The sequence below is a fragment of the Tamandua tetradactyla genome, chromosome 1 (genome assembly GCF_023851605.1).
Source record: "Tamandua tetradactyla isolate mTamTet1 chromosome 1, mTamTet1.pri, whole genome shotgun sequence".
In the NCBI taxonomy this organism is placed as follows: Eukaryota; Metazoa; Chordata; class Mammalia; order Pilosa; family Myrmecophagidae; genus Tamandua; species Tamandua tetradactyla.
In genome coordinates, this window is record NC_135327.1 from 25,261,351 (window position 1) to 25,287,754 (window position 26,404).

Sequence of the window (26,404 nt, forward strand, 5' to 3'; positions counted from 1 at the left end):
GAAAGTCACCAAATGACTTCCATGTACCATGTAGCTAACCCTTGGTTCCATGCTTTCTCAGAAGTATCTGACCCCTCCCACTGAGAACCACTGATTCTCAGTCTCCACAGTCATCCTCGTCTACCTGGCCTCTGAACTATGAGGCTTTTAACGTTAGCTGTGTGCTCTCTCCTCTCTTCTCTTATGATTTAAGCCCTAAATCTGTTGCCCATCCAGCTCTTGCAGTAAATAAATAGTGCCACTATATTCATCCAGGGATCAAGCCAGATCTAAGAGTTCTCCTGGATTTCTCCTGCTTTCTCATCACCTAAATCCAATCAACCTCCCAAACTTCATTCCTCTCTGTCCATCTCCCTCCCTTCACATAACCACAACCCTAGTCCTTGCTGCCATTATTTCTCTGCATCTTTTTCTCACTATTCTCATTTCCATTCTTGTCCTCCTATAATCTTCTCTTCACAACGCAGTAAGGATGAAGTACAAAGCCTTTAATATTTTAACATTGCTTTTAGGAAAAGGGCCAAAACTTTTCACATGATCAACAAGGACTTACATGGTCTGGTCTTGCTGACTTCTTTAGCCCCATGTAAGGCCACTCTCTCCTGATACCCTATACTCTAGCCAAACTCATCTTCTTTTATATCCCTTAACATACTATGTTCCCTTCTTAAGACCTCTGCACATGCTGTTTCCTCTGCCTGCATTGTTCCCCACCCCCCGCCACTCACTTATTCATCTCTCAGGATTTGTGAGGTTTTTTGATTAATGTCTTACTTCTCTATTACACTATAAACTACATGAAGGCAGAGACCATGTCTGGTTTATCTTTAACTATCTCTTGCTTCATATGTTCTCAATAAATAGCGGTGGCTAAAAGAATATTTAAAAAATGATGGTCTTCTTTACTTCCTACACTCTCCCTAAATCATCATTAGTGTGTTTCATGTGGAAAATTCTTCACTTTTCTTCTCATTAGTCTTAAAAATAATTTTTCAAGTTTTAGGCAAACAGGCTCTTAACAGAAAATATGACTCTGATTTTTCTTTCGAAATCTATTTTAAATTAAGTGACACTCTGGGCAGAAAAATATGACTCTAAGTCTCACCCCAGATATTTTGTCTCACCATTAGATAGGATTAGGATTGAGGGAAGAAAAAGAAGGAAGGATCTATTCTCACCTACCCATCAGCAGAGTTACACTTGTTTTTAGAAAAAAGGCCCTTCAGCTTTCCAAGAGACAAAGATGCTAAAGATGCTAAAGGAAACACTTCAGGAAAACAAATGCATCCTTCCTCACTGCTCCCCTTTTCTTTGTGGAGTTAGTCTTTATGCCTGATTCCCTTTGCCCCCATGCTATTGTGCTCCCCTGGGTATATGGCTTGCTCCTTTGCTTTGCTGGGCTAGGGGTGGAACCAAAAATCAGTTTCTTCATACAGCAGGCTACAATGTTTTAAAATTTAATTTACTATAAAATTAGAGGAAAACAAAACAGAGCATGGATTTCTTACCCTTGATAACTTAAGTGGAGACATAGTTCCTCCTGCTTCAGCTTCCAGACTTGCAGAGTGTACCACATCCACCTATACACCCCCACTCCCATGTCGACCCCACTTTTTCTATTGCCACTTACCCTTCTTCTCCAATAACTTTACCTGTTTTCAGTTATATGGCTGGAGATCATTCCATGACTGAAGTAACTTCTGAAAGGCTAAAAACAGACAACACATTATATATTAAGATCACAATTTTGTAAAACAATCACAAAATCTCCTCACATAAGTATGTATGTATATACACATCATGTTTGTGTGAGATGCATGTCTGTAGACTACTATAAGAACATGATGTGTGTGGTGGATGAAAACATGAATTTTGTGTACGGGTGGCAAACAAGCAGCAAAGAAAAAAGACAAAAAAGCTATAAAAGAAAAAAAAAAAAGGAAAGAAAGAAGAGAAAGAAAGGAAGGAAAATAAATTCCTATCAAATTTTATAGTTTTTAACTACTGAAAAGAAATTACTTTTCTTTTCACTACTGAAAAGGTGCTAACCATGTGGTTAGAAGGATGTTCTTCCTTCTATTTTTAAATATTCTGTATTTCCAATTAATCAAATATATATCAATTCTAATATGCTGATCTTATAAACTATATAAATTTAAATATAGGTAGCTATTAGCAGCTGGCCAAAGAGTACCTAAGAAACATCATGATAAGCAAAGTCTAAGAATAAATTTTGACAAAATGGAGTACGGCAGGTGAGTCTGCTAAAACATATCACACTATAGAAAATGAATAATCGTATTTGCTCTTGGGAATTTAAAACTGTGCAACTTTGTAACCTTTAATAAATTATGAGGCATCTATTTTCTAATTTTTTAATTAATTTTTAAAAAATATAACAAACACGAATTCTTAACATATATCATTCCATTCTACATATATAATCAGTAATTCACAATATCATCACATAGCTGCATATTCATCAACATGATCATTTCTTAGAACACTTACATCAATTCAGAAAAAGAAATAAAAAGAAAACAGAAAAAAATTCATACATACTATACCCCTTACCCCTCCCTTTCAGTGATCACTAGCATTTCAATCTACTAAATTTATTTCGACATTTGTTCCCCCTATTTTTATTTATTTTTAATCCATATGTTTTACTCATCTGTTGATAAGGCAGATAAAAGGAGCATCAGACACAAGGTTTTCACAATCACACACTCACAGTGTGAAAGCTTTATCATTATACAATCATCTTTAAGAAACATGGCTATTGGAACACAGCTCTACATTTTCAGGCAGTTCCCTCCAGCCTCTCTGTTACGCCTTAACTAAAAAGGTGATAGCTATATAATATGTAAGATTAACCTTTAGGACAACCTCTTGACTTTGTTTGGAATCTCTCAGCCATTAACACTTTATTTTGTCTCATTTTGCTCTTCCTTCTTTTGGTTGAGAAGGTTTTCTCAATCCCTTGATGCTGAGTTCCAGCTCATTCTAGGATTTCTGTCCCACTTTGCCAGGAAGGTCTACACTCCTGGGAGTCACGTCCCACGTAGAGAGGGGGAGGGTGGTGAGTTTGCTTGTTGTGTTGGCTGGGGAGAGAGGCCACATCTGAGCAAAAAAAAAGGTTCTCTAGGAGGTGACTTTTAGGCCTAATTTTAAGTAGGCTTGATCTATCCTTTGTGGGATTAAGTTTCATATGAACAAACCCCAAGTTTGATGGCTCAGCCTATTGCTTTGGTTGTCCACACTGCTTGTGAGAATATCAAGAATTCAACTTGGGGAAGATGAATTTTCCCCCTTTCTCACCATTTCCCCAAGGGGACTTTGCAAATACTTTTTTATTCACTGTTGAAATCACTCTGGGATTTATCGGGGTATCACTCTGGACAAACCTACAAAATCTCATGCCCCTATTCAAAGTTCCATGTACTTATGGTGTTCAATTAAGCTGTCTGCATAAGTTATATTAGGAACTGCACAAGTCAAAATATACATTTTGTACCAAATAAATATTTTCTGCTTTAGTCTCACACAGAAGTTAAAACTTTAAAATATTAATTACCATCTATTTTCAGCACCCTGCAGTAATGACATTCCTTTGTTCTTCCTCATGCAAAAACATTTTTAAATTTGTACATTTAGTCACTATCATTATACACTCTAGGCATTCCTAGATTATACCATCTCAGTCTTTATTGTCTATATTTCTTTCTGATTTCCTTTGTGCCCCCCGCCCTCCTCCCTCTATCATTCTCACGTTCAGCTTCATTCAGTGTTCTAACATAATTGTGTTACAGTTAGGTAGTATTGTGCTATCCATTTCTGAATTTTTACTATCAGTCTCATTGCACAATCTGTATCTATTCAGTTCCAATTACCTACTATCTACCCTATTTCTATCTCCTGATGACCTCTGTTCTCGAATGAAATTATCCAAGCTCATTCATTAATGTTAGTTCATATCAGTGAGACCATAGAGTATTTGTCCTTTTCTTTCTGGCTAATCTCACTCAGCATAATGTCCTCAAGGCCCATCCATGCTATTACATACTTCATAACTTTATTCTGTCTTAACAGCTGCATAATATTCCATCGTATGTATATACCACAGCTTGTTTAGCCACTCGACTGCTGATGGACATTTGGGCTGTTTCCATCTCTTGGCAATTGTAAATAATGCTGCTATAAACATTGGTATGCAAATGTTTGTTTGTTTGTTTGCCCTCATGTCCTCTAAGTAGATACCTAGCAATGGTATTGCCAGGTCATATGGCAATTCTATACTTAGCTTCCTGAAGAACTGCCAAACTGCCTTCCACAGTGGTTGTACCACTTGACATTCCCACCAACAGTGGATAAGTGTGCCTCTTTCTCCACATCCTCTCCAGCACTTGTCGTTTCCTGATTTTTGATAATGACCATTCTGGTGGGTGTGAGATGATATCTCATTGTGGTTTTGATTTGCATTTCCCTAATAGCAAGGGAAGTTGAGCATCTTTTCATGTGCCTGTTGGCCATTTGTCATTTGTATTTCCTCTTCTGAGAAGTGTCTGTTCAAGTCTTTTGCCCATTTTGTAATTGGGTTGTCTGTCTCTTTGTTGTTGAGTTGAACAATCTCTTTATGTATTCTGGATATTGGACCTTTATCTGATATATAGTTTCCAAATATTGTCTCCCATTGTATAGGCTATCTTTTTACTATCTTGACAAAGCTCTTTGATGCACAAAAGTGTTTAATTTTGAGGAGTTCCCATTTCTTTCTTTCTTTCTTTAATGCTTGTGCTTTGAGTGTAAGGTCTAGAAAACTGCCTCCTGTTATAAGATTTATAAGATACTTCCCTACATTTTCTTCTAACACTTTTATGGTCTTAGATCTAATGTTTAGGTCTTTGATCCATTTTGAGTTAATTTTCATATACAGTGTGAGATATGGATCCTCTTTCATTATTTTGCATGTGGATATCCAATTCTCTAGGCACCATTTATTGAAGAGACTGTTCTGTCCCAGGTGAGTTGGCTTGCCTGCCTTATCAAAGATCAATCATCCATAGATGAGAGGATCTATATCCGAGCACTCTATTCAATTCCATTGGTCAGTATATGTCAGTATCATGCTTTATGTCAGTATCATGCTATTTTGACCACTGTAGCTTTATAATATTCCTTAAAGTCAGGTAGTGTGAGAACTCCGACCTGTTTTTCTTTCTCAGGATACTTTTAGGTATTTGGGGCACCCTGCCCTTCCAGATAAATTTGGTTATTGGTTTTTCTATTTCTGAAAACTAAGTTTTTGGGATTTTGATTGGCATTGCACTGAATCTGTAAATCAATTTAGGTAGAATTGACAACTTAACTGTATTTAGTCTTCCAATCCATGAATATGGTATGCCCTTCCATTTATTTAGGTCCTCTGTGATTTCTTTTAACAAATTCTTATAGTTTTCTCTATATAGGTATTTTGTCTCTTTAGTTAAATTTATTCCTAAATATTTTATTCTTTTGGTTGCAATTGAAAATGGACTTTCCCCCCATGATTTCCCCCTTAGATTGTTCATTACTAGTGTATAGAAACACTACAGATTTTTGAGTATCGATCTTCTAACCTATCACTGTGCTGTACTCATTTATTAGCTCTAGTAGTTTTGCTGTGGATTTTTTGGGTTTTCAACATATAGTGTCATATCATCTGCAAACAGTGAGAGTTTTACTTCTTCCTTTCCAATTCTGATGCCTTGTATTTCTTTTTCTTGTCTAATTGCTCTGGCTAGAACTTCCAACACAATGTTGAATAACAGTGGTTGATAGTGGACATCCTTGCCTTGCTCCTGATCTTAGGGGGTAAGTTTTCAGTGTTTCCCCACTGAGGATGATATTAGCTGTGGGTTTTTCATATATTCCTTTTATCATTTTAAGGAAGTTCCCTTCTATTCCTATTCTTTGAAGTGTTTTCAACAGGAAAGGATGTTGCATTTTGTCAAATGCCTTTTCTGCATCAATCAAGACAACCATGTGCTTTTCCTGCTTTGATTTGTTGATATGGTGTATTACATTAATTGATTTTCTTATGTTTTCTTATGTTGCATACCTGAGATGAATCCTACTTGGCCATGGTGTACAATTCTTTTAATATGCTGTTGGATTCGATTTGCAAGAATTTTGTTGAGGATTTCTGCATCTATATTCATAAGAGAGATTGGTCTGTAGTTTTCTTTTTTTGTAATATCTTTGTCTGGCTTTTGTATGAGAATGATGCTGGCTTTGTAGAATGAGTTAGGCAGCTTTCCCTCCTCTTCAAATTTTTTTAAAGAGTTTGAGCAGGATTGGTACTAATTCTTTCTTGAATGTCTGGTAGAATTCACATGTAAAGCCATCTGGTCCTGGACTTTTCTTTTTGGGGAACTTTTTAATGACTGATTCAATTTCTTTACTTGTGATTGGTTTGTTGTGGTTGTCTATTTCTTCTCGAGTCAAAGTTGGTTGTTGACGCCTTTCTAGGAAGTGGTCTATTTCATCTACATTGTCAAGTTTATTAGCATAAAGTTGTTCGTAATATCCTCTCATTACTTACTTTACTTCTGTGGGGTCAGTGTTACGTCTCTTCTTTCATTTCTGATTTTATTTATTTGCATCCTCTCTCTTCTTTTTGTCACTCTCGCTAAGGGTCCATCAATCTTTTTTTTTTTATTGATCACTAGCATTTCACATTAAATTAATTTTTAACATTTGTTCCCCCTATTATTTATTTTTATTCCATAGGGTCCATCAATATTATTGATTTCCTCATAGAACCAACTTCTGGTTTTGGTGATTTTCTCGATTGTTTTCATGTTCTCAATTTCATTTATTTCTGCTCTAATCTTCATTATTTCTTTCCTTTTGCTTGCTTTGGAGGTAAGTTTGCCATGCCTTTTCTAGTTCTTCCAAGTGGACATTTAATTCCTCGATATTTGCTCTTTCTTATTTTTTGATATAGGCATTGTGGGCAATAAATTTCCCTCTTAGCACTGCCTTTGCTGCATCCCATAAATGTTGATATGTTGTGTTTTCATTTTCATTTGTGAGGCGTCTGTTTTTGAACCAGCAATTCCAGTAGTAAGAATTTAGCCCACAGATACATTTATAGGTATCATATAGCAATATTCATTACAGCATCTTTACAATTGCAAAAATAAAACAACAGAGGACTGCTTAAATAAATTATGGCACACCTATATGACTGAATACTATGAAGCTGTAAAAAGGAATGAGTATGCTCTTTAGGTACTGATAGCAAACTAAAATTGAAAGATATATTAGTAAATATAAAAGGAATATGCAAAAGAGTATGTTTAATATGCTACTATACACACACACACACGTATATATGTGAAATACTGGAAGAATAGACAGGAAACCAAAAACACTTGTTGCCTCTAAGAGAGGAAAATGTGATGGTTGAGAGGCAGAGCAGTAGGGAAACACTTTATTGTATATCCTCTGCTGCCTTTTGAATTTTATACCACTTAATGGAATCATCTATGCCCCCCCAAAAATAACTAAAACAAGAAAAATAAATATACAGCATAAACTCTCCAATTCAAAGAAGGAAGGCTTTAAAATAAGAAGCAAACTTAACTTAAACCCTCGCCCTCTAAATTTATGTCCTAGAAAACTATTCCAAAAAAGTTGAAAGCATTTATAATTTTCTTTCCAACTTTTTATTATAATTTAAAACATACAGAAAATTTGAAAAAAATTATTAAATGAATGCCTATATATTCACCTGGATCAACACTTCTAATTTAAAAATAGCATCTTCTATCAACCAATAAAAACAAGTAACTTCACGCACAAACTCAAGGTGTAAGAATCCAAAGAACTTAGTAGTATACTGATACAAATTTCCCAGGAAAACAAAGAAGTAATTCTCATGTTTTGTGTGCATAGTGCTAGGGTAATCACCAATAAAAAATTAAGATTGCAAAGCCCCACCCTGATCAAGATTATGGAGTAAGAGGCTTCAGCGCTCCATCCCAATAGAAGCTTTGAGTAACCAACAAGAACTAGCAGAAACATCTTTCTGAAAGCTCCAATAAACAGTTAATAGTGCAAGTGCTAAATCAAGAAAACTAGTACTTAAAATGGGTAGGAACTTGTATCACCCTGGCTGGCCCCTTCCCCACTCATCACTATCATGTGCACAGACTAGAAGTATGTATGTCTGGCCCAATCTGTCCGGTGGTAGCCTGAAAGATTTGCCATCCCAGAACTTTTCCTGTGTGTAGAAAGCACATTCTACAGGTCTCCTACAGAATGTTATGGGAGAGCAGTCAAGTGGTTCCCGGGACAAGGGATTGCAGGCTGTAGGCACCATGTTATAGGGCCTGGAACTGTAAAGAAATTTTATCCTAGGAAAAAGGGGACATTCACATCATTGTAAACAGGGGAATTCCTCGGGCCACATGCACATGCTCAAGACAAGGCACATGAGCAGAAAGGATGAGGACAGCCCCTACGCTTTGGTCAGAAGCTATTCTCTAAACTCATTGTATGGATAAACTCTGAAGGGCAGTACTTGCATAGGGCAATCTAAAGAACCTGGGAAAGATACTTTTTTCTTTTCCTTCTTTTCTCTTTCTTTTCCTTTATCGGCTTTGGTATCAACAAAAGTTCTACATAATACTTCTTAGATCAAGCTTCAGTGTCTAAATTCCAGAGATAATACAGTAAAATAGCAAAGTGTTCATGTTTCCACAAAAGATTACTAAACACTTAATGAAACAGGAGGTGATGGCCCAGGGCAAGGAGATTAAAACATTAGAAACTATCAAAGAGAACTTGGGACATATTAGACAAAGATTTTTTTCTTTTTGCATGGATAGGCACTGGGAATCAAACCTGGGTCTCTGCCATGGGAGGCAAGAACTCTGCCTGCTGAGCCACCATGGCCTGCCCAACAAAGATTTTTAAGAAAGGTTCCCAAATATGGTCAAAGAGCTAAAGGAAAAAACGGACAAAGAACTAAACGAAATCAAGAACAACACAAATGAACAAAAAGAGAAAATAAACAGGGAGATGGAAATTATGAAAAGGAACCACCAAATAAAGATAAGACCAAAGTAACATAAATTCAGAATTCCCTACAGGGTTCAAAAGAGATTAGAATTAGTAGAAGAAAGAATCTGTAAAACTGAAGATAAGAGAATTGAACTAATTCAGTCTGAGGAGCAGAAGGAAGAATGAAAAATGAATAGAGCCTGAGGAATCTGTAGGACACAATCAGGCATACCAATATATGTACAGTGGGCATCTCAGAAGGAGAACAGAGAAAGGGGCAGAGAGAATATTAAAAAAAATAATGGCTGAAAACATCCCAATTTAATGAAAGACATGAATATACAAATCCAAGATTCTCCATGAACTTCAAACAAAATAAACCCAAATAGATCCACACCACGAAATATAAACAAACAGCTCAATGCCAAAGATAGAGAATTCTGAAAGCCACAAGAGAAGAACAACACGTACAAGGCAGCCTCAATAAAAGTAAGTACCAATTTTGCATCAGAAACCATGGAGGCAAAAAAATAAAATAAAATAAAAAAGAAAGAAAAAGAAAAAGAAACCATGGGGGCAAGAAGGCAGTGGGATATTTAAAGTGCTGAAAGGAAAAAATTGCCAATCAAGAATTTTGTTTGTTTGTTTCTTTTTGTTTTTTTTGTTTTTTAATTTTTTATTAATTAAAAAAAAATTATGAGAAACACAAACATTCCCAACACATACACTCAGCAATTCACAATATCATCACATAGTTGCATATTCATCATCACGATCATTTCCCAGAACATTAGCATCAATTCAGAAAAAGAAATAAAAAGACAACAGAAAAATATAACAAACAGAAAAAAAAAAATGTTTACAGGCCGTACCCCTTACTGATCCCTTTCATTGGTCACTAGCATTTCAAACTAAATCTATTTTAACATTTGTTCCCCCTATTATTTATTTTTATTCCTTATGTTCCTCTCATCTGTTGACAAGGTAGATAAAAGGAGCATCAGGCACAAGGTTTTCACAATCACACAGTCACACTGTGAAATCTATATCATTATACAATCATCCTCAAGAAACATGGCTACTGGAACACAGCTCTACATTTTCAGGCAGTTCCGTCCAACCTCTCCATTACATCTTGGATAACAAGGTGATAATCTAATGCATAAGAATAACCTCCAGGATAACCTCTCGACTCTGTTTGGAATCTCTCAGCCATTGACACTTTGTCTCATTTCACTCTTTCCCCTTTTGGTCAAGAAGGTTTTCTCAATCCCTTGATGGTGGGTCTCAGCTCATTCTAGAGTTTTTCTCAATTCCTTGATGCTGAATCTCAGCTCATTCTGGGATTTCTGTCCCATGCTGCCAGGAAGATTCACCCCCTGGTAGTCATGTCCCATGTAGACAGGGGGAGGGTGGTGAGTCTGCTTGCTGGGTTGGCTGGAGAGAGAGGCCACATCTGAGCAACAAAAGAGGTTCTCTTGGGGGTGACTCTTAGGCTTAATTAACTTTAAGTAGGCTTGACCTATCCCCTGTGGGGTTAAGTTTCATATGAACAAACCCCAAGACTGGGGGCTCAGCCTATAGCTTTGGTTGTCCACACTGCTTGTGAGAATATCAAGAACTCAACTTGGGGAAGTTGAGTTTTCCCCCATTCTCACCATTCCCTGAAGGGGACTTTGCAAATACTTTCCCACTCACTGATCAAATCACTCTGGGATTCATCAGGGCATCACCTGGACAAACCAACAAAATCTCATGGCCTATACAAAGTTCCATGTACTTAAGGTGTTCAATCATCTATCTACATAAGTTAGATTAGGAGATGCACTAGTCAAAGTATAGATTTGTACTAAAACATTTTTTGCTTTAGTCTCACACATTAGTTGAAATTTTAAAATATTAAGTACCATCTATTTTCAGCACACTGCAGTAATGACATTTTTTTGTTCTTCCTCATACAAAAACATTTTTTAAATTTGTACATTTAGTCACTATCATTATACACTCTACGCATTCCTAGATTACACCATCTCAATCTTTATCGTCTATCTTTCTTTGTGATTTCATTTATGCCCCAGCCCTCCTCCCTCTATCATTCTCATATGCAGCTTCATTCAGTGTTTTAACATAATTGTATTACAGTTAGGTAATATTGTGCTGTCCATCTGTGAGTTTTTATATTCAGTCCTGTTGCACAATCTGTATCCCTTCAGCTCCAATTACCCAATATCTTACCCTATTTCTATCTCCTGATGGTCTCTGTTACCAAGGAAATATTCCAAGTTTACTCACTAATGTCAGTTCATATCAGTGAGACCATACAGTATTTGTCCTTTTGTTTCTGGCTAATCACACTCAGCATAGTGCCCTTAAGGTCCATTCATGTTGTTACATACTTCATAACTTTATTCTGTCTTACAGCTGCATAATATTCCATCTTATGTAAATGTCACAGTTTGTTTAGCCAACTGTCTGTTGATGGACATTTTGGCTGTTTCCATCTCTTGGTAATTGTTAATAATGCTGCTATAAACATTGGTGTGTAAATGTCCATTTGTGTCCTTGGCCTCGTGTCCTTTGAGTAGAGACAGCATATAGATGGCTCCTGTTTTTTAATCCATTCTGCCAGACTACGTCTTTTGATTGGAGAGTTTAATCCATTAACATTCAGTGTTATTACTGCATGGGTAGTACTTTCTTCTACTATTTTGCCTTCCGGATTTTATATGTCATATCTAATTTTCCTTCTTTTTACCTTTACACATAGTCTTCATTTCTACACTCTTCTCCACACCTCTCTCTTCTGCCTTCGTATCTGTCTCTAGTGTTCCCTTTAGTATTTCTTGCAGAGCTGGTCTCTTGGTCACAAATTCTGTCAGTGATTTTTTGTCTGAAAATGTTTTCATTTCTCCCTCATTTTTGAAGGACAATTTTGCTGGATATAGAATTCTTGGTTGGCAGTTTTTCTCTTTTAATAATTTAAATATATTATCCCACTGTCTTCTCGCCTCCATGGTTTCTGCTGAGAGATTTGTGCATAGTCTTATTGGGCTTCCCTTGTGTGTGATGGATTGCTTTTCTCTTGCTGCTTTCAAGATCCTCTCTTTCTCTTTGACCTCTGACATTCTGATTAGTAAATGTCTTGGAGTACATCTATTTGGATCTATTCTCTTTGGGGTACGCTGCACTTCCTGGATCTGTAATTTTAAGTCTTTCATAAGAATTGGGAAATTTTCAGTGATAATTTCCTTCATTAGTTTTTCTCCTCCTATTCCCTTCTCTTCTGGGACACCCACAACACGTATATTCGTGCGCTTCATATTGTCTTTCAATTCCCTGAGTCCCTGCTCATATTTTTCCATTTTTTTCCCTGTAGTTTCTGTTTCTTGTCAGATTTCAGATGTTCCATCCTCCAGTTTTGAAATCCTATGTTGTGTCTCTTGAAATCTACCACTGTAGGTTTCCATTGTTTTTTTCATCTCTTCTACTGTGTCTTTCATTCCCATAAGTTCTGTGATTTGTTTTTTCAAACTTTCCGTTTCTTCTTTTTGTTCTTACCTTGCCTTCTTTATATCCTCCCTTAATTCATTGATTTGGTTTTTGATGAGGTTTTCCATGTCTGTTCGTACATTCTGAATTAACTGTTTCAGCTCCTGTATGTCATTTGAATTGTTGGTTTGTTTCTTTGACTGAGCCATATCTTCAATTTTCCTAGTGTGATTCGTTACTTTTTGCTGGCATCTAGGCATTTAATTACCTTAATTAGCTTATTCTGGAGATTGCTTTCACTTCTTTTATCTAGGGTTTTCTTGCTGGATGAATTTGTTGTCTATCTGTTCTTTGGCATTCCGTCCAGCTTTATCTGGACCTTTAGTTTAAGTTTTATTTAACAGAGGAGAATTTTTCAGCTCTTGTTTTCTTGTTTCTTGCCCTGCTTGTGTGGTGCCTTCTCCCTTCACACACACTTAGGAGGGTATACTTAGATATTATATACCCCAGATTTTCCCAGACCAAACTGGCCTCCTATTAGGAGGAAAGAGTCACCTGTGTTGGTTTTCCCCCGAGAGTGAGACCCAGCAGGTTGAAAGACTTTCCTGTGAAGTCTCTGGACTCTGTTTTTTTTATCCTGCCCTGTGTGTGGTGCTTGTCTAACTGCAGGTCCCACCAGCATAAGATGATGTGGTACCTTTAACTTTGGCAGACTCTCCCTGCTGGGGGCGTGGTGGAGACGGAGGAGAGGTTGTAGGCTGGTTTTAATGCCTTCAAATTACCAAGCCCTGGGGTTTGAGTTTCTTGAGGGAGGGATTCCACCTGAGTTGGGCTTCATCCCTCCCCTGGGGAAGGCACAGGTTCCAGACAAGCCCCCAAAAGAGCTCACTTCTGCCTATGCCTGGGGCAGTTGCAGCCTGAAAAGTCCTGCCACTGTATCCAGAAGCAGTCAAGCCTTTGTAGATACACAGCCACAAAAACCTCTGTTTCCTTCTCACTCCCCCCGCCCCTTTTTCTGTCAGTCCTGCCCCCTTGGCGCCAGGGCAAAAATGAGCAACCCCAGCTTTGATCAGGTTCACCTAAGCTGGGGGCCTATTTTTAGTAGTCAGAATTTGTTAATTAGTTCCACAAGTGGTGTTTGATTGTGCCCAGTCCCTGCTGCTGGTAAAGTCCTTTCCTTTCCCCTCTGGGAAGAGGCCTGTGGGGAAGGGGCGCTGGCCACCGCAGCTTTGGGAACTCATGGTTCTGGAGGGTGCTCGCAGCCGGTCCAGCTGGTCCAGACTGGGGTAAGCTGTGTGTCTGGTCACTGACGTGGCCCCAGGAGCTGTTCTGTACTGTTTCTGGTTATTTAGTAGTTGTTCTGGAGGACGAACTAAAATGCGCACGTTGTTAAGCCGCCATCTTGACCCCCAATCAAGAATTTTATATCAAGCAAACAGTCTTTCAAAAATGAGGGCAGGATTAAGACATGCCCAGATAAATAAAAGCTAAGAGAGATCGTCACAACTGGATCAGCTCTACAAGAGATGTTAAAGAGAATTCTACAAGTTGAGAGGAAAGGAACAAAAGACCACAGATCAATGTCACATGAAGAAATAAAATTCTCAGTTAAGGGTAATGACATGGGTAAATATAAATGCCAGTACTACTGTTATTTGTGATTTGTAATTTCCCTTTTTACTTCCTACAAGACCTAAAAGAAAAATGCATAAAATGTAGGGAGAAAAAAGTGATTTGGGACTCACAATGTATAAAAATGTAATTTGTAAAAAAAAAAACCTATAGAAACATGGAGAGATGGAGCGGTACAGGAACATAGATTGTATATACTACTGAAGTTAACTTGGTAACAGAGAAATTGAGATAGTTATAGATCTAGGATGTTAAATTTAACCTCATGGTAACCAAAAAGAAACTATCAGAGAATATGCAAACTCATAGTAACAGAAATTAAGAGTACACATTGGCAAGAGTAAGGGGTAAAGAGAATGGGTAATTAATGCAAAATGGGTATAGGGTTTTTGTTTGGGGATTTGGGAAAGTTATAGCAATGGATGGTGGTGAGGGTATGACAACCCCATGAATGTGATTAATTTCAATGAATGGCATGCCTAGGAGGGGTCGGGATAAGGAAAGTTTATTTTTGTAAATATATTTCCACAATAAACAAGAAAAGAGCAACTAAAGAAATAATAACAATTAAAGGCAATACTTGATCCTGGACAGTATCTATGCCAGTTTAAAAGGATTATGTACCTTAGAAAACCCATGTTTTAATCTTGATCCAGCATGTGGATGCAGCTGTTTCCTCTAATCCCTATTCAGCACTTAGTTTGGAAACTGGATTAGATTATCTCCATGAAGATGTGACTCCACTTATCCCAGGCAAGTCCTGATTAGTTTACTGAAATCCTTTAAAAGAGGAAACATTTTGGAAAAAGCTCCAGAGCCATGAGAGCAAAGGAACCCATGCAGGCAGAGACTTTTGGAGATGAAGAAGGAAAACACCTCTGGGGGAGCTTTATGAAACAAGAAGTCTGGAGAGAAAGCTAGCAGACAATGTCATGTTCACCATGTGCCTTTCTAGTTGAGATGAGAGAGAAACCCTGAATGTCACTGGCCTTCTTGAACCAAGATATCTTTTGCTGGATGCCTTAGATTGGGCATTTCTATAGCCTTTCTTTAATTTGGACATTTTCACAGCTTTAGAACTGTAAACTTCCAACTTTATAAATTCTCCTTTTAAAAAGCCATTTTGTTTCTGATATATTGCATTCCGGCAGCTTGCAATCTAGAACAGGATCTAAAAAGAGAGAAGAGAAGGCTTAAAGGGACATTACTGGGAAATATGAAAATATTGGAATATAAACTGTAAGCTTTATATCAATGTTAAATTTCTTGAACTTAATAGCTGCACTTTAGGTGCATACGTAAGTGAATATCTTGGTTCTTAGCAAATGTACATTGGCAGTATTAATTATTCAAGGAGCATGATTGTTTCAGTTTGCTAAAGTTGTCAGAATGCAGAAATGGAACAGCTTTTAAAAAGGGAATTCATTAAGTTGCAAGTTTATATTTCTAAGGCTATAGAAATTCCATAAGGAATCCAGAGAAAGAGACCTAACACCAAAGAAAGGCTGATGTCTGTCACATTGGAAGGCACATGGCTGGCGTCTGCTGGTCCTTGTTCCCAGTTCCACTGTTTTGTCTAGCCAGTGGTTTCCTCTCTAAGCACTGGTGGATCTTCACTTAGTTCCTCCGGGACACAACTCCGGGTTCTGGCTTGCTTCATCTCATGGGAAGGCACATGATGATGTCTGTGGGGTCAGAAACATCCCTCTATAGGCATCTGCTTACACTTCTAAGGAAGTGCAAGTGTCCAAATTATGGTACCAACGAAAAGTTACCTTCATTCAAGAAAGGCTGATGGGTCAGGAATGCAATCCTGAACAGTTAAACAGAACCTATTTTAGGTTGAACTGAATGCCAAAGAACAGCTGGAGAACAAAGCCATTTGGCAAGAAAATCCTAGGTGAAAGAGTAAGAACAACCTCCAGAATAAACTAATTAAGGAAATCAAATGCTAGATGCCAACAAAAAATAACAAGTCATATTAGGAAAATCAAAGATAAGGCCCAGTCAAAGGAGCAAACCAACATTTAGAATAAACTAATTAAGGAAATCAAATGCTAGATGTAATACAGATCCAAATCTTAGATCTATAATTTTACATCTTTCATAAGAGATGAAAAATTTTCAGTGATTATTTATTCTGGAGGTTGTTCTTACTCTTTTACCTAGGATTTTCTTGCCAGATGGCTTTGTTCTCTAGCTGTTCTTTGGCATTCAGTTCAACCTAGAATAGGTTCTGTTTAACTGTTCAGATTTTTTTTAATTCTTGTTTTTCGCCCTGCCTACAAGGAACCTTTTTATTTTTTATTTTTTATTTTTTTGAGGAAGGTCTCCTCAAATATTATAGACCCCAGTCAGATTTTCCCAGACAGGCCCACATCTCAGGAGGAGAGTCACCACCATCAGTTTTCCCTGAGGGTGAGACCCAGCAAGTTGTCAGACTTCCCTATGAAGCCTCTAGACTGTGCTTTTCCTATCTTACTTAGTATGTGGTGCTTGTCTGCCCATGGCTTCCCACACAGCTTAAAGTGATATGGTGCCTTTAATTTCAGCAGACTCTCCCTGCCAGAGCCATGGCTGAACATTTTTATTACGCGGGGAAAAAAAAAAAAGAATAAGAATAAAAAAAGTAAACAAGAACACCCCTAACAGCCTATACTCCTAACCCCCCCCTTAATAGTAACTTAAGTTATTTTTGTCCCTATTTTTACTCATCTGTCCATACACTGGATAAAGGGAGTATCAGCCACAAGGTTTTCACAATTGCATGGTTACACTGTAAAAGCTATATAGTTATACAATCATCTTTAACAATCAAGGCTACTGGATTACAATTCAACAGTTTCAGGTATTTCCTTCTAGCTATTCAAATATACTAAAAACTAAAAAGGGTTATCTATATAATGCATAAGAATAAACTTCAGAATGATTTCTCAAATGTATTTGAAATTCCTCAGCCATTGAAACTTTATTTTGTATCTTTTCTCTTCCCACTTTTGGTCAAGCAGACTTTCTCAATCCTATAATACCGGTCCAGGCTCATCCCCATGAGTCACGTCTCAAGTTGCCAGGGAGATCATCCCTGGGAGTCATGTCCCACATAGAGGGGAAGGGCTCAATGAAACCCAACCACAAGAAACATGAAAAGAACAACACGAAGGCACATCACAACCAAATTACTCAAAAAGCAATAAGAAAGAGAATATCTTAAAAGTAATCAGAGCTCTTTCTCCGCCGGCCCGCCGCGTGGCGCCCACGCCCCGCAGCAGCCGACCCACCCGCCTTCCTTCTCCCCTCTCTTTCTCCGCCGGCCTGCCGCGCGGCGCCCACGCCCCGCAGCAGCCGACCCGCCCGCCCTCCTTCTCCCCCCTCTTCCCCCTCCTGCTCCTGCGGCTCTCCAACCACCACGGTGCCCTTTTCCACCTTCACCGGCTCCTTCGCCACCAGCCTCGACAGCCTTGCCACCCTCACCTTTCCTCCTCCAGAACAGCTACTAGGGGAGTGGAGACAATACAGAGCAGCTCCTGGAGCCACGACGGAGATCAAAGGGACAGTGTACCCCATCCTGGAACGGCTGACTGTCTGGGAGAACCAGCTCCGGTGAGAACACCGAGGGACGCGGGCTTTCCTGGGCGGGACGGCAAGCGGCCGGAGTCCCTCCCTTCCTCCTTCCCAGGCCAGCTGGCAGAATCGGGCAGGCGGTCCCCTCAGGCCGTGGCAGCTGGCGTCCCCACCACGCGAGGCCCCCCAGATCAACTGAAAGAGTTGGGTCAGAAATCCCCAGACTGCGGAGAACGGTGACCAGGGGGTCCCTTCCAAACACGTGACTCCCCGGTCCGCCTGGGAACAGTGCACTCTCCCGGGCTGCGACAGCTGGCGCCCTTCCGCCACGCTTGGCGCCCCGGGCCAACTAGGAAATTTGGTCGGGTGCTCTCACGTGCTGCGGCAGCCAGCAACCCTCCCCACGTTCGGACCCCCGGCCGGTTGGCACTCTTCCAAGACGCTTCGGCTGCCAAACCTCCCCTACGGCGAGAGTTTTCCAGAGTTAAAGGACCCACAGCAACTTTTACTGGTGAATCCCGTAGACAAACGTGTGCCACGAGCGCCACCTACTGGGCAGGATAAGAAAAACAGAACCCAGAGATTTCACAGAAAAATCTTACAACCTGTGGGGTCCAACACTCAGGGAAATCTAACTAAATGCCCAGACGCCAGCAGAAGATAACGGATCACGCTCAGAAAATTGAAAATATGACCCAGTCAAAGGAACAAACCAATAGTTCAAATGAGATACAGGAGCTGAAACAACTAATGCTGAATATACGAACAGAAATGGAAAACCTCTTCAAAAACGAAATCGATAAATTGAGGGAGGACATGAAGAAGACATGGGCTGAACATAAAGAAGAAATAGAAAAACTGAAAAAACAAATCACAGAGCTTATGGAAGTGAAGGATAAAGTAGAAAAGATGGAAAAAACAATGGATACCTACAATGATAGATTTAAAGAGACAGAAGATAGAATTACTGATTTGGAGGATACAACATCTGAATTCCAAAAAGAAACAGAAACTATCCGGAAAAGAATGGAAAAATTCGAACAGGGTATCAGGGAATTCAAGGACAATATGAACCGCACAAATATACGTGTTGTGGGTGTCCCAGAAGGAGAAGAGAAGGGAAAAGGAGGAGAAAAACTAATGGAAGAAATTATCACTGAAAATTTCCCAACTCTTATGAAAGACCTAAAATTACAGATCCAAGAAGTGCAGCGCACCCCAAAGAGATTAGACCCAAATAGGCATTCCCCAAGACACTTATTAGTTAGAATGTCAGAGGTCAAAGAGAAAGAGAGGATCTTGAAAGCAGCGAGAGAGAAGCAATCCATCACATACAAGGGAAACCCAATAAGACTATGTGTAGATTTCTCAGCAGAAACCATGGAAGCTAGAAGACAGTGGGATGATATATTTAAATTACTAAAAGAGAAAAATTGCCAACCAAGACTCCTATATCCAACAAAATTGTCCTTCAAAAATGAGGGAGAAATTAAAACATTCTCAGACAAAAAGTCACTGAAAGAATTTGTGACCAAGAGACCAGCTCTGCAAGAAATACTTAAGGGAGCACTAGAGTCAGATACAAAAAGACAGAAGAGAGAGATATGGAGAAGAGTGTAGAAAGAAGGAAATTCAGATATGATATATATAATACAAAAGCCAAAATGGTAGAGGAAAATATTATCCAAACAGTAATAACTCTAAATGTTAATGGACTGAATTCCCCAATCAAAAGACAGAGACTGGCAGAATGGATTAAAAACCAGGATCCTTCTATATGCTGTCTACAGGAAACGCATCTTAGACCCAAAGATAAATATAGGTTGAAAGTGAGAGGTTGGGAACAGATATTTCATGCAAATAACAACCAGAAAAGAGCAGGAGTGGCTATACTAATATCCAACAAATTAGACTTCAAATGTAAAACAGTTAAAAGAGACAAAGAAGGACACTATATACTAATAAAAGGAACAATTAAACAAGAAGACATAACAATCATAAATATTTATGCACCGAACCAGAATGCCCCAAAATACGTGAGGAATACACTGCAAACACTGAAAAGGGAAATAGACACATATACCATAATAGTTGGAGACTTCAATTCACCACTCTCATCAATGGACAGAACATCTAGACAGAGGATCAATAAAGAAATAGAGAATCTGAATATTACTATAAATGAGCTAAACTTAACAGACATCTATAGGACATTACATCCCACAACAGTAGGATACACCTTTTTCTCAAGTGCTCATGGATCATTCTCAAAGATAGACCATATGCTGGGTCACAAAGCAAGTCTCAACAAATTTAAAAAGATTGAAATCATACACAACACTTTCTCGGATCATAAAGGAATGAAGTTGGAAATCAATAATAGGCGGAGTGCCAGAAAATTCACAAATACATGGAGGCTCAACAACATACTCTTAAACAACAAGTGGGTCAAAGAAGAAATTGCAAGAGAAATTAGTAAATACCTAGAGGCGAATGAAAATGAAAACACAACATATCAAAACTTATGGGACGCAGCAAAGGCAGTGCTAAGAGGGAAATTTATTGCCCTAAATGCCTATATCAGAAAAGAAGAAAAGGCAAAACTGCAGGAATTAACTGTCCACTTGGAAGAACTGGAAAAAGAACAGCAAACTAATCCCAAAGCAAGCAAAAGGAAAGAAATAACAAAGATTAGAGCAGAAATAAATGAAATTGAAAACATGAAAACAAAAGAGAAAATCAATAAGACCAGAAGTTGGTTCTATGAGAAAATCAATAAGATTGATGGGCCCTTAGCAAGATTGACAAAAAGAAGGAGAGAGAGGATGCAAATAAATAAGATCAGAAATGGAAGAGGAGACATAACTACTGACCTCACAGAAATAAAGGAGGTAACAACAGGATACTATGAACAACTTTACGCTAATAAATACAACAATTTAGATGAAATGGACGGGTTCCTGGAAAGACATGAACAACCAACTTTGACTCAAGAAGAAATAGATGACCTCAACAAACCAATCACAAGTAAAGAGATTGAATTAGTCATTCAAAAGCTCCCTAAAAAGAAAAGTCCAGGACCAGACGGCTTCACATGTGAATTCTATCAAACATTCCAGAAGGAATTAGTACCAACTCTCCTCAAACTCTTCAAAATAATCGAAGTGGAGGGAAAACTACCTAATTCATTCTATGAAGCCAACATCACCCTCATACCAAAACCAGGCAAAGATATTACAAAAAAAGAAAACTACAGACCAATCTCTCTAATGAATATAGATGCAAAAATCCTCAATAAAATTCTGGCAAATTGTATCCAACAACACATTAAAAGAATTATACATCATGACCAAGTAGGATTCATCCCAGGTATGCAAGGATGGTTCAACATAACAAAATCAATTAATGTAATACACCACATCAACAAATCAAAGCAGAAAAATCACATGATCATCTCAATTGATGCAGAGAAGGCATTTGACAAGATTCAACATCCTTTCCTGTTGAAAACACTTCAAAAGATAGGAATACAAGGGAGCTTCCTTAAAATGATAGAGGGAATATATGAAAAACCCACAGCTAATATCATCCTCAATGGGGAAAAAGTGAAAACTTTCCCCCTAAGATCAGGAACAAGACAAGGATGTCCACTATCACCACTATTATTCAACATTGTGTTAGAAGTTCTAGCCAAAGCAATTAGACAAGAAAAAGAAATACAAGGCATCAAAATTGGAAAGGAAGAAGTAAAACTATCACTGTTTGCAGACGATATGATACTATACGTCGAAAATCCGGAAAAATCCACAACAAAACTACTAGAGCTAATAAATGAGTACAGCAAAGTAGCAGGCTACAAGATCAACATTCGAAAATCTGTAGCTTTTCTATACACTAGTAATGAACAAGCTGAGGGGGAAATCAAGAAACGAATCCCATTTAAAATTGCAACTAAAAGAATAAAATACCTAGGAATAAATTTAACCAAAGAGACAAAAAGCCTATATAAAGAAAACTACAAAAAACTACTAAAAGAAATCACAGAAGACCTAAATAGATGGAAGGGCATACCGTGTTCATGGATTGGAAGACTAAATATAATTAAGATGTCAATCCTACCTAAACTGATCTACAGATTCAATGCAATACCAATCAAAATCCCAACAACTTATTTTTCAGAATTAGAAAACCAATAAGCAAATTTATCTGGAAGGGCAGGGTGCCCCGAATTGCTAAAAACATCTTGAGGGAAAGAAACGAAGCTGGAGGTCTCACGCTGCCTGACTTTAAGGCATATTATGAAGCCACAGTGGTCAAAACAGCATGGTATTGGCATAAAGATAGATATATCGACCAATGGAATCGAATAGAGTGCTCAGATATAGACCCTCTCATCTATGGACATTTGATCTTTGATAAGGCAGTCAAGCCAACTCACCTGGGACAGAACAGTCTCTTCAATAAATGGTGCCTAGAGAACTGGATATCCATATGTAAAAGAATGAAAGAAGACCCGCATCTCACACCTTATACAAAAGTTAACTCAAAATGGATCAAAGATCTAAACATTAGGTCTAAGACCATAAAACAGTTAGAGGAAAATGTAGGGAGATATCTTATGAATCTTACAACTGGAGGTGGTTTTATGGACCTTAAACCTAAAGCAAGAGCACTGAAGAAAGAAAGAAATAAATGGGAGCTCCTCAAAATTAAACACTTTTGTGCATCAAAGAACTTCATCAAGAAAGTAGAAAGACAGCCTACACAATGGGAGATAATATTTGGAAATGACATATCAGATAAAGATCTAGTATCCAGAATATATAAAGAGATTGTTCAACTCAACAACAAAAAGACAGCCAACCCAATTACAAAATGGGAAAAAGACTTGAACAGACACCTACCAGAAGAGGAAATACGGATGGCCAAGAGGCACATGAAGAGATGCTCAATGTCCCTGGCCATTAGAGAAATGCAAATCAAAACCACAATGAGATATCATCTCACACCCACCAGAATGGCCATTATCAACAAAACAGAAAATGACAAGTGCTGGAGAGGATGCGGAGAAAGAGGCACACTTATCCACTGTTGGTGGGAATGTCAAATGGTGCAACCACTGTGGAAAGCAGTTTGGCGGTTCCTCAAAAAGCTGAATATAGAATTGCCATACGACCCAGCAATGCCATTGCTGGGTATCTACTCAAAGGACTTAAGGGCAAAGACACAAACGGACATTTGCACACCAATGTTTATAGCAGCGTTATTTACAATTGCAAAGAGATGGAAACAGCCAAAATCTCCATCAACAGAAGAATGGCTAAACAAACTGTGGTATATACATACGATGGAATATTATGCAGCTTTAAGACAAGATAAACTTATGAAGCATGTAATAACATGGATGGACCTAGAGAACATTATGCTGAGTGAGTCCAGCCAAAAACTAAAGGACAAATACTGTATGGTCCCACTGATGTGAACGGACATTCGAGAATAAACTTGAAATATGTCATTGGTAACAGAGTCCAGCAGGAGTTAGAAACAGGGTAAGATAATGGGTAATTGGAGCGGAAGGGATACAGACTGTACAACAGGACTAGATACAAAAACTCAAAAATGGACAGCACAATAATACCTAATTATAAAGTAATCATGTTAAAACACTGATTGAAGCTGCATCTGAGCTATAGGGTTTTTTTGTTGTTGTTTTTTACTATTATTACTACTTTTATTTCTTTTCTCTATATTAACATTTTATATCTTTTTCTGTTGTGTTGCTAGTTCCTCTAAACCAATGCAAATGTACTAAGAAACGATGATCATGCATCTATGTGATGATGTTAAGAATTACTGAGTGCATATGTAGAACGGTATGATTTCTAAATGTTGTGTTAATTTCTTTTTTTTTCTTTTTTTTCTTTCTTTCCGTTAATAAAAAATAAAAAATAAAGAAAAAAAAAAAGTAATCAGAGGGAAAAAAAAAACTGTTATCTTTGTATAGAGAAACAAAGGTAAGTGTGAAAGATTTCTCACCAGAAACAATGCAAGAGAGAAGACAGTGGAATAACATCTTTCAAGTTCTGAAAGGAAAAAAATTCAACCTAGAATTTTGTATGTGGAAAAGTAAAATTCAAAAGTGAAGTCGCATGAGATTTTGTAGGTTTGTCCAAAGTGATGCCCTGAAAGATCCCAGAGTGATTTGAACAGTGAATAAAAAAGTATTTGCAAAGTCCCCTTCAGGGAATGGTGAGAAAGGGGGACAATTCAACTTCCCCAAGTGAAGAATTCTTGATATTCTCACAAGCAGTGGGGACACCCAAAGCAATAGGCTGAGCCCCCAATCTTGGAGTTTGTTAATATGAAACTTAACCCTGCAAAGAACAGGTTAAGCCTACTTAAAATTAGGCTTAAGAGTCACCCCCAAGAGAACCTCTTTTGTTGCTCAGATGTGGCCTCTCTCTCTGTCAACATGACAAACAAACTCACTGCCCTCCTGCGCTCTACATGGGACCTGACTCCCAGGGGTGTGAACCTTCCTGTCAACGTGGGACAGAAATCCTGGAATGAGCTGGGACTCAGCATCAAGGGACTGAGAAAATCTTCTTGACCAAAAGGGGGAAGAGCAAAATGAGACAAAATAAAGGGTCAGTGGCTGAGAGATTCCAAACAGATTTGAGAGGTTATCCTGGAGGTTATTCTTATGCATTAAACAGACATTACATTTTTAGTTAAGGTATAATGGAGAAGCTGGGAAGGAACTGGCTGAAAATGCAGAGTTGTGTTTCAGTAGCCATGTTTCTTGAAGATGGTGTATAATGATACAGCTTTCACAATGTGACTGTATGACTGTGAAAAAAAAAATGATTTTGTTAGGTCGGGGGAATAAGGGAGGGCTCTGTGGCTGGAATCACGACATCACTCCGGAAAGGGAGGTGAATGTTACAATCAAGGTCTTTGCGCAGCAAACATCTATTCAGGGACATCTAAGCACCTGCTGCTCAACCCACTAGCATAATAATCCTTTGTTTAATGTGCCGCCCCTTTCATATCATCACCTAACCCCTGCCCTTAAAAACTGCACTCGCCAAAGCCCGTGTGTGGACTCACCTCACTCCCTCTTGGGTTCGGTGAGCTCTGCCCAGGAGCAGCCCAACAAAGCACGCTCATTTACAATTCTTTCGTCTACTTTTCTTTCTCTCAAATACCTCATATCTTAAAACCTTTCAGATTTCAAGGTTCATCCAAGTTATAGTATATATCAAAGCTCCATTCCTTTTTATGGCTGGATGATATTCCATTATATGATATACATATATAGCACTTTGTTTATCCATTCATTTTTTGATAGACACTTGGATTGTTTCCATTTTGTGGCCCTTGTGACCACCTGCTTTTATAAATAAAGTTTTGTTGAAACACCAAAAAAAAAAGTGAAGACAAATGGAGTGGGCCATGGTGGCTCAGCAGGCAGAGTTCTTGCCTGCCATGCCGGAGACCCAGGTTTGAATCCCAGTGCTTGCCCATGTAAAAAAAAAAAAAAGTGAAGGCAATTGGGTCCTCATTTGCTGCACCTCCCCTCCTCCCTTATTAAAAGTTCTCATGCAGTTCCCTGAAAAAGTTCAAACGTTCAAAAGTAGAGACTGGTACAATAAACCCCATTAGCCTCTCACTTAGCTTCAACAGTTATCTACTTAAGACCAATTTTGTTTACTCTTCCCCACCCCACTTGAATTGTTTTGAAGCACATCTTGGATGTCATATCATTTTGTCTGTAAATATTTTAATATGTATTTTTGGAGCTAAATAAATGGTTGATGTGTCATAAAAAAAATTGAAGGCAAAAGATTTTTTTCAAAAGTACAAAGGGTGGAAGAATCCATCACCATAAGAGTAACATTACAAAAAAATGTTAAAGGGTATCCTTTTGGAGAAGGAAAGGAAATCCGGACCTACGCAAAGAAATGAAGAATATCAGAAAAAGTAACTACGTGGGCAAGATGTAAGGTATTTTTCTTATTATTTAAATATTTTTAAAAGATAATTGACTGTTTAAACAAAAACAGTAGCAATATATAAACAAATGTAAAAGTAAAAAGCACGAGAACAATAGCATAAAGGCAGGAAGAGGAGAAATATAAGTATACCATTTTAAGATTCTTATATGTGAAGTAACATAATACCACTTGAAAGTAAGATGTATACTACAAACCTTAAAGCAACCACTAAAATAATAAAACAATGTGTTCTAGTTTGCTAGCTTCCAGAATGCAACACACCAGAGACAGATTGGCTTTTAATAAAAGGGGATTTATTTTGTTAATTCTTCAGAGAAAAGGCAACTAACTTTCAACTGAGGTTCTTTCTTATGTGGGAAGGCATAGGGTGATCTCTGCTGGCCTTCTCTCCAGGCCTCTGGGTTCCAACAACTTTCCCTGGGGTGATTTCTTTCTGCATCTCCAAAGGCCTGGGCTGAGCTGCAGGTGCTGAGATGAGGTATGCTGAGCGGCTTGGGTTGTGCTATGTTGAGTCTCTCATTTAAGCACCAGCCAATTAAATCAAACATCATTCACTGCAGCAGGCACGCCTCCTACCTGACTGCAGATGTAATCAACAACAAATGAGGTTCACATGCCATTGGCTCATATCCACAGCAACAGAACCAAGCACC

General features: G+C 38.3%; 1 protein-coding gene across 1 annotated transcript in view; it reads right to left on the bottom strand.

Annotated features, from left to right (window-relative positions):
- Positions 1-26,404, bottom strand: part of DNAAF9 (dynein axonemal assembly factor 9) — a 189,849-nt gene that overhangs the window by 92,362 nt on the left and 71,083 nt on the right. The window contains exon 9 of the mRNA XM_077156837.1: positions 1,653-1,708. Within this exon, the coding sequence (XP_077012952.1) occupies positions 1,653-1,708 (56 nt within the window). The remainder of the gene's footprint in view (positions 1-1,652; positions 1,709-26,404) is intronic.